This window comes from Bactrocera neohumeralis, chromosome 2, assembly GCF_024586455.1.
Source record: "Bactrocera neohumeralis isolate Rockhampton chromosome 2, APGP_CSIRO_Bneo_wtdbg2-racon-allhic-juicebox.fasta_v2, whole genome shotgun sequence".
Classification (NCBI taxonomy): Eukaryota; Metazoa; Arthropoda; class Insecta; order Diptera; family Tephritidae; genus Bactrocera; species Bactrocera neohumeralis.
Window position 1 is genome coordinate 38,381,598 of NC_065919.1, and position 17,177 is coordinate 38,398,774.

At 33.2% G+C, this 17,177-nt stretch overlaps 1 protein-coding gene across 1 annotated transcript in view; it reads right to left on the bottom strand.

The window, feature by feature from the left end:
- Positions 1-1,574: 1,574 nt before the first annotated feature.
- The window catches only part of LOC126761371 (uncharacterized), a 35,751-nt gene continuing 20,148 nt past the window's right edge, over positions 1,575-17,177 (bottom strand). Inside the window, exons 3-4 of the mRNA XM_050477475.1 lie at positions 16,000-16,101; positions 1,575-1,815 (exon numbers count right to left, since the gene is read on the bottom strand). Of these exons, the coding sequence (XP_050333432.1) occupies positions 1,709-1,815; positions 16,000-16,101 (209 nt within the window). The 3' untranslated portion in view covers positions 1,575-1,708. The remainder of the gene's footprint in view (positions 1,816-15,999; positions 16,102-17,177) is intronic.

Sequence of the window (17,177 nt, forward strand, 5' to 3'; positions counted from 1 at the left end):
ATTTCATTATCCGTCATTTACATATTTTTCAAATACCGTATTTTTGTAAAGTTTTATTCCGCTATCATCATTGGTTTCTAATGTACATACATATACATATGTATACATCAGATGGAATTTAAAATAGCGTTATATTGGAAGAAGGCGTGGTTGTGAACCGATTTCACCCATATTTCGTACATACATGTCATCAGGGTGTTAAGAAAATATTATATACTGAATTTCATTGAAATCGGTGTAGTAGTTCCTGAGATTATGGTTTTTCTTCCGTAAAATTTAGTGTTTCTGACGTTTTTTGTTAGTCGGTTAACGCACCTTTAGTGATTTTCAACATATCCTTTGTATGGGAGATGGGCGTGGTTATTATCCGATTTCTTCCATTTTTGAACTGTATATGGAAATGCCTGAAGGAAACGACTCTACAGAGTTTGGTTGACATAGCTATAAAGTTTCCGAGATATGTACAAACAACTTAGTAGGGGGGCGGGGCCACTCCCACTTTTCCAAAAAAATTACGTCCAAATATGCCCCTCTCTAATGCGATCCTTTGTGTCAAATTTCACTTTAATATCTTTATTTATGGCTTAGTTATGATACTTTATAGGTTTTCGGTATTCGCCATTTTGTGGGCGTGGCAGTGGGCCGATTTTGCCCATCTTCTAACTTGACCTTCTTATGGAGCCGAGAAATACGTGTACCAAGTTTCATCATGATATCTCAATTTTTACTCAAGTAACAGCTTGCACGGACGGACGGACGGACAGACAGACATCCGGATTTCAACTCTACTCGTCACCCTTATCACTTTTGTATATACATATATAACCAAAATATAATATTAGGACTTACAAACAACCGTTATGTGAACAAAACTATAATACTCTCCTTGGCAACTTTGTTGCGAGAGTATAAAAAGAATATTCGGATACCCTAAACTTTCCCTAAATCTATACAATTTTGCAAACTTTTCGTGGATTAGCTTAGCAAAACATAAATTTAAATTTTTTTTGAGTGGTTAGAAATAATCGCCAGTAATCTAAAAAATAATATTTTTAATAAAATAAAAGTCAATGAAAAATGTACTTAAACATGTTGTGCTCTGATAAGCCGGTAGCGTTATGTCTCTTTGTCATTAATCAAAAATGTAATGCAATGTATAAAATTAAGTATTAAAATCAATTTTTATGGCTAAGGGGTATTATTAGTTAATATCAAATATTTACTACCAAATTGGGACTATTGCATTGTCCTTGAGATTTGTTCACATAATAATAACCACCATTGATTGCATACATATGTATGTTAAGCCTTAGATTCATAGATCTACAAATGGCAGAGAAATGCACCGAAAACAGTTATAATGCAAAACTTCTCATTTGCACAGCCGAAATACCGAAATTTGTGATGTCAAAATCTTTAAGAGAAAGATCAAAGAACCGTCATAAATCGTTTAAGCGTTTTAAGTGTGTGGTTAATATCAACACAACTAATTCCCACCGTATGATATTCAAGACAGTCCAATTTATTATTATTTCCAACAAATTTTCTCACGCTTCTGTAAATCCAAAATAAAGTTCTGTTTATATAGTCTAAATAACATAATTTTATTTATTTAAATCAACATTATATTCATACATTATATTTTATTTAACATTTTTAACTATAATATTTAATACATAACTATGACTGGTTTTTATCCACATTTCGTTTAAAGCAAAGTAAACTGGTGTGAATATGGATCGCTGAAGTAGTTGAAGGCGGTGTACGAATCGGCCGGCACTCTATAAGCAGTGGTATAATACGTCTCACCGGAATCTGGAAAAGATAAAGGTTATTGAAAAATTAAAATGTGTAAATTATCGAATGCTATTATGAAAGAAAAACAAGAAAAAACTTTAACTTCGGCTGCACCGAAGCTAATATACCCTTCACAGGTGCATTTCTTTTAGTAACTATGTGTTCAGTTTGTATGGAAGCTATATGCTATAGTAATCCAATCTGAACAATTTTTTCGGAGATTACATTGTTGCCTTAGAAAATAATCTATACCAAATTTGGTGAAGATACATTGTCAAATGTGAAAGTTTTTCATACAAGAACTTGATTCCGATCGTTCAGTTTATATGGCAGCTATATGTTATAGTGGTCCGATATCAGCCGTTCCAACAATTGAGCAGCTTCGCGGATAGAAAATGACGTTTGCAAAATTTCAAAAGAATATCTTAAAAACTGAGGGACTAGTTCGTATATATACAGACGGACGGACGGACGGACGGACAGACAGACAGACGGACATAGTTAAATCGACTCAGCTCAACATACTGATCATTTATATATATACTTTATAGAGTCTCCGACGCTTCTTTCTTGGTGTTACGAACATCGTGACAAACTTAATATACCCTGTTCAGGGTATAATTATTTCATTTGGATTGTCAATAAAGCGAAGTAAAGGAATGTATAATTCATTGATTTGCTAGGTTATTGATAAGTATAGCTGTACTATGTGGATAATTTTGTAATTATTGCATACTTGTAAGATTAAATTGTACAAAACAAAGTGAAAAAAAAAATATTTTCTTGTCATGAATACTCCTAATCCAGTGTAATCAGTAATATATTTCCACTTGCATAATGCATTATTAATGTAGTTAAACATCTGTTCGATATTTTGCACTATCGTATACGAAATTGCTTACTCATTGCCTGGCAACAGGTGCAGTAGCGCGGCACAGATGTTTGATTGTCTGTAGGTGGGCGTAACGCTGTTAACAGAGTTTTGCTCTTACCAACAGGTTAATTATACAAGAGCTGTGTTTTAATCGTTTAAGATGTAGAAACCAGCAACTATTAAACTTTTTATGCCCCATCTCAGATAATTAGACATGACATACTGCCATCTATGCAAATAAAACTGACGCAAGCTGAGAATATATTAAAGGGCATTATTTAAACAGGTTTTGCAGATTGAGTAAATTTATTGATTACTTCTTGATCCACCTCATACATTGTTTTTAATTAGGCAATAAGTAATTGTACTAGGGATATTACGTGCCTTTCTCTAATAACTACTTTTTAATGATCTTTAATTGCAATTTTCTAAACTGATTAATTACATAACCTTGAAAATATTAATGGTTAACATCACTAGTAATCTATTCTGAAGAGATCTATGAATATTTCATTTGACAGCTTTTTAATTAATAATTATTAAGATCGAACATTACACAAGGAGAAAACTTTGCTTCTTTATAGTTCAAAGAAACTCCAATTAATGTCATATTAAAAATTTAATTAGTGATTAGGTAAGCCAACATTATACTACCTGTACTATTCTACACTCCCATATTAATTCTTGAGGAATTGATTCATCTACGTGTAACGACATACATTCTGTGTAACGTGAAGGTGCATTCATATTTTTTTTTACTTTCTTATTATTTTTTTGTAGCATAAGCAATAGCAATAATTACAATAAAAAATTCATTCATAGATCATTTCTTAATTTAGTTCAAACACTCATTTCAATGACACAATTTCTTCTATAAAATTCTAAGTACCTGTAAAAAACTTTAATCTCTGGCTGTTAAGCAATTTTCCATCGCTATTAGTAACATATTTAACAATCGATTCTATAAAACACAATGATTACGGGGTTAGGCCCAGCGCCCACAAGAATGCTTAGCTTTAATAAAGTTTCTTCTTAAAATCATGAAAAAGGAATGGAATTTCTCCCTTGCTTTCTTTAATAAACATGTTCTTATTTGAGTTAATAATAGCTACACGATAAATCACAATTTTAAAGGTTGTAATTCTAGGAACTTTTGCCAAAATCAAGTACCAGAAATTCCTTCAGGTACTGGTAAAACTTTATATTAAACAAGTAAGGAAGGGCTAAGCTTAGGTATAAGGAGACATTTCCTACTTTTGCAACTTTCAAGGAATAAAGCCGGGGTAATACCTTCACGGCTTGTTAGTTCTATGAGGTCTAGGGCAAGTTTCACTCAATTTTATTCACTCTAACCACAACATTTTTTTGGTCATAAGGTGACATACTTCAAAGACACTTTTTGTTCAAAGTTTACTTTCGTTATATTAATTGCTTCTTTATTTGTACACTGGAAAGTAAAAGAATCAAATAAAATTTAAAATTGTGTTATATGGGAAGTGTCCTGATTTCGCTCGTTTTCACAATGTGACATCTGTAGGCATGTCAAACGAATGTTAAATACTGAGTTTGGTTGAAATCTTTCGATACTTTCCTTAGCCCCCATATACCTAATATAAAGATAATCGAACTTCCGGGTGACTTTGTACCGCATATATCGACCAATATGTTAGTTATCTCAGTGAAAATAAATTCGATAAAATTGAGCGAAAACTTTACTTACACCCTATATAACTAATATCAGGATTTTTGAACATCCGGCGGTCTTTACTCTATATGATTGGTGAGCAAATCAGGTCGATATTACCCAACTTTCATATTACTACATATAATCGTTTTCGTCTTTCTAACAAATCGTATGTGTCTGTCACTATAGGAGTTATATATAGTACATATATGTAAGTATATATAAAATTTCTTGGATTTCGATTCTCAGGTTGACGTTTTCATTATGAAGTATTTCCCTGGCCTTGACTCTTGTAAGTTGCAAGAGTATAAAATGTTGGGTTGAACTCAGACTTAGCCCTTCCTTACTTGTTTATGTTAGATTAAATTCATCGAACTCTAAATTTTAACCAGGATCTTAATATAAAATTCTAATACAAGTAAGGCGGCCTTTTGTGAATTTTTTTATATAATATATTAAACTTAGCCTCTTTGGATGAGTTTACAATAATCACATACATATATCTTATTTGAGTTAATCAGGATGATTATAAAATAAATATTTTGCACACGAAGCATACGAAAATTATTAATGAAGCTACGTGGGTATACAAATATGTGGACTTCAGGGCTGGCTTTTTACCGAGAGTATCGGTACTTCTGTGAGGTTCCTTAATTAAAGACAGGGAGCAACGTTTTTCCATACCATACAAATTTACAAACATTTACTTGACTTTTAACGTTACATTGTCAATAAGTAAGGTAAGATATCAAAATTAAGTCAACGTAAAGTATTGGAGATTGGTTTAAAATGCTTATCTATAATATAAATATTTTCTTTTCGTTTGTTGATTTTTTCTTCATATACAAATATAGTACAATATATTAATATATTCGATATGAGCTTTGGTTGAGCTTATATCATATATAGTATCTCATTTCAGATAGCTCGGTTGATTTTAGTACCAATATTTCGGATATATACTAAGGAGGCTAACTAAGTCTACGGTCTATAATATAAGCTAATAAGATATCAAGCAAGATTGCAACCTTTCACTCCTCCGTCGTATAATGAACACTGTTGTAGGTGGACCGAATATTTTATTAAACACAGCTAGACAACGAAAATGTCACGAAAGTTTTGAATAGCTTAAGCCAACTCTCGAAATAGCTCCTGATGTTCTATTGTTCTAATAAGTAACATTAATAACTTATACTCGTAAAATGAGAATTCAACTGCCAATTTGGATTTACATTTATTAACCCATAAAGAAACGTCAAACGAACTCTAAAAGTCGAAACTCCGCAACCGCACCTCGACTTAAGAAATAATATTGACTTATTATTTGGCTAACATGAACGGAAGGTTGTCATATTAAAAGAACACAATCGCTTAAGTAATTTATGAGATTTCTTGAACATTCGACTAAGCATTCGGCAGCCAGCCACCAGATGTCTTTCCACTATTTATTGGCACTTGAAAACTTCAACAACACCCACTACTTACAGCTACCATTTAAAATGCTAATAGAAGCGATCAAGTGAAGTTAGGTTAACTTCAGGTGAAAATGTAAAAATCAAGAGAAACAAGAAAACGTTAACTTCGTTTGCACCGTAGCTATAATACCCTTCACAAATACAAAAGGTTCCTTAGAAGAATATGATTCCGATAGGCAGCTATATGCTATAGTGATCCGATATGAGAGAAAAGGAAAGGTTCTAAATTTCAGATTGATATACAGACCGACGAACGGACATCGAGTCAGCTCATTAATTTTTACTATATACCATGTTTTATAGGGTATCTGACGTTTCCTCCTGGATTTTACAAACTTCGTAGCAAACTTGATAAACGCTGTTCAGGGTATAAGAATAAGCACTGTACCTTGTGTAAGCTCCTAAGTTTAAGACACAAACACACGCAAAAACATCGTCGAGTTTGCGGCTTCAGTCTTTCGTGGCTAGGCTGGAATGTCGTTGTACTGCACGCGTCATTAAAACAAAGCTTAAGTTTTTGTTTAACCACATTTTTGCCTTGTGTTATTGTAATTGGTTAATTTCATTTACATAAAAAGTGAAGTGTTTGCATAACGATGCCAACAGGCACAAGAGTACCATGAATGGGAGGCATATGCTTGTGTGCAATCAGCGGGAGAAAAAGTTACCAACATAATAATATGCATACGAGCGTTTTGTCCTGCGGAAATGGCATTTTATTTCAACTGTTATTACCACTAGTGTCCGCATGCGCGATTTTAATAGTTTCGAGCTGTTTTTTGGGTATGTTAGTCAGCACTGTCTGCAAGGCGAGAGGCACGTACACCAAAACGCACATGCTTTATCATAGACACACATACCCACAAACTCGATACACGCATATATACAAACTCGACTACGGCGTTTTACTGCAGGACGCCGAGATTAATGGTCAGATGTACGGCAAAATTAAAGTTTGCACTGCGGTCATTCCGGCATTAGGCCAGTTTCCATTTTATTGTTGTGCTTATTTTAGCATAGCCAAAGTGTACATAGTTGGCGTGTACTTGAGTACCCAACCACCCACAGCAACGTTCCAGTTATTAGACAGCTGCTGAGCTACTCTGCATCACACACACGCGCACAAACACATGCTCTCTCATGCAAAATACTTCAAAATTAAAAACTTTCTGCTGCCAACAATTGCAACGCAGGCTTTTTTATTTGAAATTTTACCTCGTTGCTTGCCTTTTGTCAGTCATTAAATCAATATGTGTGTGTATGTGTGTGCAATCACAAAAAAATTAAATGGGCAGTGTTCGCAATTTGTATGCAGATGTATGACTGGTGATAAGCAAATTTTTGCATTCTTGCACACTCAAAATTGCACAATTGGTATAACAAATTAAAGCAAATAGTCAAATGAAGGCATACTAAAATGCAGCTCAAGCAAAAAACACATCAATTTTCCGCACGCAAGTAAAGCAGAAATCACACTTGCCACTGTCTGTTTGACAGGCGCTCGTACAGTGACAAAACAGTTATACAAAAACTCACTAATCCAACAAATAATTGACACGCTCAACACTACGCCCAGTCGGTTGTTGTTATTGTCTTTAAATATTTGTACCCGAGCGCACAAACTACTCAAAGGTGTTATCGTTTTTACCGTTATTCTTATACGTAAGCACAACACAGAAGTGATTATACCAAGTATGTCTATCGGATGTTTTTATAGAAATAAATAGAGTGAGTCTAGAAACTCTAGAGGGTGGGTTAGTCCACTGAAATACGACTTAATCAGAAAAAAGTTTCGACCACGGAAAGCTATAAAGTAAAGAATTAGTGAATAATAAGAAAATTTGCAAGGAAGGCTCGCGTCATAAAAGAGAGCTGGACTTAATACAATTTCAGAAAAATTATTTTTAAAGCATATATTTAAATGTTGTAAAACCATTGCATGATGCAGTAATCCTTAAGTGCTAAATACAATTATTGGTACTACTCGAACTTGGTCTGTCCTTATTTCTTTTTCTTCGAGTTACCATTCTTTGAATTTCAAAACTGTTTCCATTACAAATATTTATTGTTTGTCAATCAACAAATTTCTGCTGGATTGAGAAATTATTTGTATACTCTTGCAACATGTTGAGTTGAATCCTAATTACTGTCTCTCCGTCCGTCTATGCAAGTGATAACTTTAGTAAAAATCGAAATATCGTTATCAAACTTGATACCGAAAGAGGGTTGGTGTAGCAGATGGGCGTAATCGGAATCATTTAAAGTGCTATAACTAAGCTCCAAATTAAGTTTACAGTGGTGAAAAACACCTATGATTTTACGAAAACTACTAAAAGTGCGATAACTCCATAAATAAAAGCGTCAGAGCTACTAAATTTTGTACCCGAGATGATAGCATTATAGGAGGATCTCAGCCAAATTTGGTACATATCATTATTTTCTTCTGACTCTTTTACGTTACAGTATAAAAATTAAGTAACAATGTATGAATCGAGATAAAACTTTGCACGAATAGTACCTTTAAGGTTTGCCATCTAATGCCCATAAAGTGTCAAAATCGCATTAAAACCATTCATGCTCCCTGTGAGTGCTCATAACTTTAAAATTCTTAATTTGTTCTTCAAAATCTCTGTCGTCTCCCTCAAAGTACTCTCCCTTGGTCCTCGAAACTGTCAATTTCCGTAATAGCATTCAATGCGCGCCGCAATTTACGTTTAATGTCTATAATTGACTCAAAACAGTTCCCCGGAGCGGTGGTTTGATAAATTGCCATAATTCATACTAAGCTAAATCAGTGGAATAAATATGTAAATAAATACAAATCAAAAACTTGCTCGCGACAAACAATTATCACCGAAGGCCTTTTCCAACTTTCGGAATCTTTTCGGCACCAGGCACAAAATTTGATGGAACTTCTTAGTTTAATAATTTCACTCATCGTAATAATCGCCAAATGCACTTTATGTACTTCAGAAACAGAAGTACTGAAAGAAATAAACAATAATGATTATTTTCATGTAACATTTGGCACATGCATATGTCACTAACAGTCATACCAACCTAGGAAAAAAACCGTTCGACGAATGGGTTTTTGCGAGAAATCTAAATCAAAAAGTCTTATTATTTTTGTTCGGCTACGCCACAACTAAACCCTTCCTTACTTGTTGATATAATTGAATTAAAACTGCGTTGAACTATGTAAAGCAGGTGCATGATAAATCAAAAAGTTGTCTGAAAGATTGACATGGCTAACACTGGTTGGTTGTTTTTTAGTTTTGAGCTCAGCTTTGACCAACAGACGTAAAAACGACGCACGGATATCCACAATCTTTCGTTTTCAATAATGTTCAATGTCCGAATGCAACTGTTCATAAACATATGAACATGAAAGTCTTATTACATTAAGATTGAATTATATGTAGAACATTATATTTTTGACACAAATACATTAATACACAAAAATACACATGCAAGCAATAAGTTAAATAAATATATACAATCCACTAAATGTCAAGTGCAATGGTAAGCAGCAAAAATTGTAATATGAGACTTCCTCATAAAAATGTGAAAATCATTGCATATAAAAGAAAACTCATAAATTAGAGAATACATAATACTATTATTACTATATAAAACATACATACTCCAAATATTAATGCACACAAGCAACAGATAAGAAAGTATCAAGCGTATGTACGTATGTGTATAAGTGCGTTAGATGCACTAATCTAAATAGCTGTAAAATATCAATGTGTTGGTATCTGAAGAATGCAATAAAAATAAAATACATATTTACACATGTGTATGTACACTAAGCATACACACACATACATATGTACCTAGTAAGAGATTAGAATTAAGAAATGTATTGACGAAACAAATTCAAATAAAGAATTTCAGAGTCAATCGTGCACTCTCACAGTACGGATTAAAAAGAAGTGTTTTTTTGTACACCAACAAACGAAGAAAAATTAAACAAGTAAGAAAGCGCTAAGTTCAGGTGCAACCGAACATTTTATACTCTTGCAATTTGCAAGAATCAAAGCCAGCGATATACTTTAAGATGTAAAACCAATCATAATGAGTAAAGTCAGCCGGATGTTCGAAAATCCTGATATTCGGTAAAAAGGGGGGCTATGGGAAGTATTGGTCCGATTCAACCCATTTTTTACATACAGACGTACCATTATAATCAAAGAATTATCCCTTAATTTCAGTTATAGATATCACACATAGGGGCTCGAACAGTTTGTATTGCATTTGAACAATTTTTGGTCATAAAGTGGCACACACTAAAGACATTATTCGTGCAAAATTTTATTATGTTATATTAATTGCTTCTTGATTTGTGTATTGGAAACTGAACGAATCAAGTGGAATTTAAAATTGTGTTATATGGGAAGTAGGCGTGGCTGTTGTCCGATGTCGTCCATTTTCACAATGAGACTTAAAAATGTATTGAGAATGGCACGCAACAATTTTGTCGAAATCGGTTGGTCAGGTCTCGAGATATGGGATTTCACCATCGTCCAACTTTCACACGAGCTCTTATAAATTTCTCATACCATCTCGGCAAATTTTTACATTTTTAGTTATTGATTTATCTTTTAGTCCGTTATACGTAGAGCGGAGTTATTATTTCATTTTTAGACTGTCGGTATTATTATACTTTATACTCAGTAAATTTGGTTGTTGTAGCTTAAGTGGCTTAGGAGATATGTACATTAAACTTGTTAGAGAGCGGGGCCACACCCACTTTTTCAAAAAAAATTTTCCACAGGTGTCCCTTGCTACTGGGATCGAACTCGATATTTTTTTTTTTGTACTAAGATACCTACATACCAAGTTTCATCAAAATATCTCAATGTTTACTTAAGTTACAGCTTGCACGGACGGACGGACAAAAAGACAGCCAACCGGATTTTTCTCTCTTTTTCTCAAAAATAATAATAAATAATAATAATAATAATAAGGACTTGAGGACAATGGATAGTAAAGAATTTGAAGAGCTTTCTTTATAATCTTCACATTTATGTATGTACACTTATGTATACTAAAATCGTTATATAAATTTGATCATCTTGTAACTAAAAAAAGTTTTTTAATTTTCATCTATTAAAATACCAACCACTTGCGACAGTAGTCCCTGTTTAAAAATTGGTAGTCAAAAAGATTCATTTGAAATGAAAGAAATCCACGATTTGAATACCGAAAGACAGTTTAAAATACTTTATATGAGGTTTTCCACTTGTTTAAAACTTTTTATTTCAATAAAATACATCAATTAATTCAAAATTAGTTCTAAATGTATGATGTTTACGGAGCTTTAAAATTGAAAATACTATTGGATCGACAACTCTATTCGTGCGGTTAACCAATAGACGGCCTACTTTTTGCCGGGAGTTGTTCTTTACTTTACTTTAATATGACGAAAATCTTTTGATGGAAATTTATGGTGAACATGTTCTAGCTGATTTACTTAAATGTGGTGATATTGGATTGGATGACCAAGATCGGACAGACAGACAGACACCCGGATTTTAACTATTCTCGTCATCCTGATCATTTATATTTATATGTCCCTATATCTATCTCGATTAGTTTTAGTTGATACGTACAACCGTTAAGTGAACAAAACTATAATATTTTATAGCAACTGGTTGCATGAGTATAAAAATGTCACACATGCTATACAACTTGTGTCAGGTACGTAAATATTTAAGTAGATATAGAATTGTTTTACCCATAAAGCTTTTAAAAATTTTGAATATTTGAATCAACTTACATATCTAAAATGAGGTTATAAAATCAGCTTTATTGCAGGCAGCTCATTTCGCATGAAAGTTATTTTGAACATTTTGAGGGACTCTAACCTCACTACATATCACAGCTAAATTGCTTTGTCTGGATTGGCGCCACAAATGTCGCTACTGCTACTCAAATATGTCAATTAAAATCGTGCGTGACTTCGCTTCAATGCTTTCTTCACATCCTTCACTATTGGTTCGCTTTCTTTGAAGAGATTTTGTCGGCAAACGTCGAAAAGTCGTGGGTAAATTGTCAAATTAGAAGAATTATCTCAAACGCAACAAGCAATGATCGCATTTGTTTTATTTTTCTGCGACTTGCGACAACTGCGGTAAAATACGCCAAGTATATTTACTCCACCAGTGGCATTGCCTCATTGCTACCAGCAGTATGCAAATGTGCTAACAATGCTTGTTGTGCATTTTATCAGCAGATTTTATTATGTCATCCAGAGCAAAACGTTTAGCATTTGAAATGTTTTGCAAATGGAATGCATAAAAAATGCCACCACTAAAAAAAATAAAAATCACAACAAAAACAACATTGATCAACTAAAGAAGGTAGACCAGTTATTTGCGCATGCGCGCTACAAGTCCACCTGCTGCCTGCATATTTTGTGCAAAATTTGTTGCATTGCCAGAATCCACAAGCGCGGCGTCCCCACACACGACATATGTATATGTATGTGTTTATATATGTTCAACAGCCAACGACAATGGTTCAGCTTGTTAACGGCTAGGCAACCATCTAACTAAGCATTTTTGTGTCCACGCGTGCAGTTATTATTCAGTTTGGCGATCAACTGCTGCCGCTAACTGACCAGTACTCATTCTACTTTGACTACGAAGCTCCACATCTTGGACGCATTTGCATTTCGAGCCGCTGGCTCTTAATTCTTTTTACAAAACAAATGTGATCCGATCAACATGCGCGTGCACAAGTGCGCACAAGAACCTCAGTTTGGAATCACTCGTACACGACTCGAAGGAGATTTTTCTGCATTTTCAAAACACATGAGTATTTTCATGGATCCTATTCTACTTATGCATAAGTAAATTTGTAAATGTGAAATGCTCTAACAGACAAGCGCCACAAATGTTACGACACAAAAAATAATTTTACCGCCTTTTGGTTTTCAAATTAATGCTGTTCCTAAAACCGACTCCAAATAATTTCAATATATATTAATTTTATTTATTAAAGGGATACATGATACAATTGATATTCCGAGTAAGTGTCTTTCTCATAATACTATGCGTCTTTATCAAAAATTAATTGAATCGGTTTACTTTATGCCTCATATAACGGGTGATCAAAGTACAGATATTTTTTTCAATAGCCTTTTTTTGACAAATCACGAGTGAGTCGTGTCAAGCTTCATCATGGCAAGACTTACACCTGAACAACGTTTACAAATTGTTAAACTTTGTTACGGAAAAAAAATCATAGCACCATTACCCATCTTGAGACCCACCACGTCCAGCACGCAATGAAGAAAATATATCAGTCGTAGCTGAGGATGTACACGAAGAACGCGGAGAGTCGTTTCGGCACCGTTCTCGGCAACTCAGACTGACATATGGAACGACTTGGTGCATATTACGTCGAAATCTTAAATTGAAATGCATAAATTGCTGAAGAGATTCAAGAGGTACCATCCAAAAAAATGTCGGTTTGGTAAGGTTGGTGGGCCGGTGGAATCATCCCACTTCCCACACATCGCATCAATCAACGGATGTATTGAGAAAACATTTCAATGAGCAGATAATTTCACTTTTTGGGCCGGTCGATTGGTTACCAAGATCGTGTGACTTTTTCCTGTGCGGATATGTAAAGTCAAAAGTCTATGCGGACAATACCACTCCCCCAAGCGGGAGCATTACGCGTGTCATTCGACAGTTACCTGTCGAAATACTCGAACAATTTAAATTGGATTGAACGGATGAACATTTGAAAGAGATTATCTACGAAGAATAAATGCCAAAGAATGTTCTTTCGAATGATAATAAACATTCCCCACTGAATTTGAATTTTCTGTGTTCTTTTTCTATAAAAAAATAGGGAACCTCGAAATAGATTACCTTTTATAATTAAGTGGGATAAGTTTTCTAGTAAATGTGCATCTGTCTAAAATTACTCAAATTGGATGAAAGCTTGCCTTGGCCCCCATATAAATGAAATCATAATTTTCGAACTACTTTATAAAACCCAGGGAAGTTTTTTTTAGTATATGGCTTGTGAATAGTATGTGGGACATATTAGCAAAAATAAATAAAATCGAGTCAATACTACCGACAACTCACATATAACACATGTAATGATTTTCATTTTCCTAACAAACCTTATACAGAATATCTCGGTTAGCTCTTTCTCAGAGTTTTGATCCTAAGCATACTTAAGAGAATTGTTTATATTTTAATTTTTTTTTCCTTCAGTCACCATAGAGAATTCTGAAATTTAATTTTGTGGGACAAACCTTACCGTAATAGATTTAACTAAAATGTTTAAGTGGTATCTAAACCCCCAACTATATATGTACATATACAAATATATTATCTTGTGTTCTATAAATACATATTTGTGTGGTGGTGCTGTTGTAAACAAAAGAATACCGGAGTGTAATAATTTCTTTAATTAGCATGTGTATGCTAACCAAAAAAGTAATCCGTTCCATATCTTTGATATATATTATTTTCATTATTGTCTTCAAAGCAGCATGTTAGTGGCTTTTCAAGGCAACACTAAGCGGTGCAATACATAACTTATAATGTGCTGTAATTAAATTTATACACAAATAAAGCACACAAAATAATAAAAAATCATAAACAAAAAGAAACACATCCACAAGGTTTTATTGCACTACAAATCTTTATTTATAACAGACAAGAAAGTTTATTTTATAAAAAAATACAACGAAAAATAAAATAAAATTGTAAAAAGAAAAAAATAATATAAAATAAATGAAAAATATACAAAAATAATAAAAAGCAGAAAGAATAATATATAAAAAATGTTTTATAATTTAAATAAAAATATCTACAAAATAAAAATCAAAAAGATAAATAAAAATTTGGCCATTGAAAACTAAAACTAAAAATGTGTGTAAACAAATAAATTAATTAAAATCTGATAGAGGTGCCAACTGCAATGATTAAGAATTAAAGTTTGTCCTGTATGTCAAAATTAAAAAAGTCTTTGGTCTTAAAACTAAATAAGTACGAATTATTGACTCCAAATTTGTTTCAATATGATTTTTATTAATTTAAAATATTTTTTCATAACAATTTTGAATAATTACATAAATAAACAACAAAAACTTAAAAAAAATATTCTCTATTATTAAAAAATAATAATAATATTTAAAGAAGAAAGTTTTGTCTTCTAAATGGCTAATATTTAGTAGTTGATTGTGCGCTATTTACTAAGTGACTGGTGAAATTTTGTTTTAATTGTTTGTGTAAGAGTATATATAGACGCTAGCATTTCCGCTTCCGTTTCCAAAGCACTTTACTTGTTTCTCTATTATCGGTGAATGCTGTTTGAAATTGTTGTTGACATTCTACGCCCGCCGTGCTGAGCATTTTGTGTTTGTTATTGTTGCAATGGTGCGATTAATCAGTGCATTATTAATTTGTTTAACAATAAAATAGCGAGCATACAAGCAAAGCGATCAAAAGCATCGTGTATTTGTATATATTTAAAAATGTAGTAAAAGTGTGTGTGTGTGTGAATAAAGCTTATATAACATTAAATTATTATATATTTGCGCATTGCATTCGCCCAATCCATTTGCATGTGCTTGTGTATGTTTGATGTGTTCAAAATGTGGACTGTGTTGACTTTTGCGATGGCTTTTGACAACCGTGTGTAATTTGTGCTTAGCCGCGTACGAACCCTGTTAGAAAACAACAACAACAATGATTGTGAAATATTGATTAAATTATTGACTAAGTCGCGATAATTAATTAATAAATACTTATGTAGGTGCGCATATGCTATAATGTTTGTAACTGTTCATTCCTCAAATAGATTCAACGCGCTAAAAATGCTTTTTCATAAAGGTTGAACAAAAACAACATTAGATATTCATTAATATTTACGTAAGGTATTTGTGTTTAAAATAATAAAGCTTTTGTTTTCTGTGACCTTTCAGCGTTCGCAATTCTTTTCTACTTAAATTGACTTTGAAATTGCCAGAAAACTAATGTGTTTCTGTGTTTGTGTTCGCTTTTTGAGCTTTTTGGTTGAGGAGGCGGAAAATTTTGCAAAGAGCTGCTGAGAGGATATGAGGTGTTTGTGAGTTTAGACATAACTATGTTTGTATCTGACTATATTTGGTATCATTGCATATTAGAGTTTACTTTGTTGTTGGGGTGGCACGAAGCCATAACCGGAAGCGCCAACTATCACACCGCTGCTCTCATCGAATGGATTTGGTGGTGATGGTGGGAACAGCACGGGGCCTGAATAAAAAAATAAAAAACAGAAAAATTAGTTAAAATAAAAATATTAAAAATAATTATAATTAGTTCATTAATTAAACTCTTATAAATTAAACAAAAAAACAAGAAAAAACATCAACTTCGGTTGCCCCGAAGCTAATATACCCTTAACAGGTGCATTTCTTTTAGTAACTATGTGTTCCGTTTGTACATATATAGTAATCCGATCTGAACATTTTTTTCGGAGATTATGTTATTACCTATATATATAGCTATAGGCTATAGTAATCCGATCTGAACAATTTTTTCGGATATTATGTTATTACCTAAAGCAGTAATCCATGTGAAATTTCGTGAAGATACCACCTCAAATGCGAAAGTTTTCCATTCAAGCCCTTGATTCCGATCGTTCGGTTTGTATGGCAGCTATATGCTATAGTGAGCCGATCTCAACAATTTCTTCCGATATTACATTATTTCTATGAACAATAACTCATACCAAATTTCGTGAAGATATATCGTCAAATGAGGAAGTTTCCCATGCAAGCATTTGATTCCGATCATTCAGTTTGTATTTCAGCTATATGCTATAGTTAACCGATCTGAACAATTTCTTCGGAGATTACATTGTTGCCTTCGAAAATAATCTGTACCCAATTTTGTGAATATATCTTTTCAAATGCAAAAGTTTTAGATTCCGATTGTTCAGTTTGTATAGCAGCTATATGCCTTAGTTAACCGATCTGAACAATTTCTTCGTATATTACATTATTATCTTAGAAAATAACCTGTGCCAACCTGTTCCATACAAGAACTTGATTACGATCGTTCAGTTTGTATGGCAGCTATATGTTATAGTGGTCCGATACCGGCAGTTCCGACAAATGAGCAGCTTCTTGAAAATAAAATGGCGTTTGCAAAATTTCAAAACGATATCTTATAAACTGAGGGACTAGTTCGTATATATACAGACAAACGGACAGACAGACGGAGATGGCTAAATCGACTCAGCTCAACATACTGATCATTGTCAAAATTTCGCACAATATCTTGAATGAAGAATTTTTGTTTCTTCAATTACAATTTAAAAAAAACGT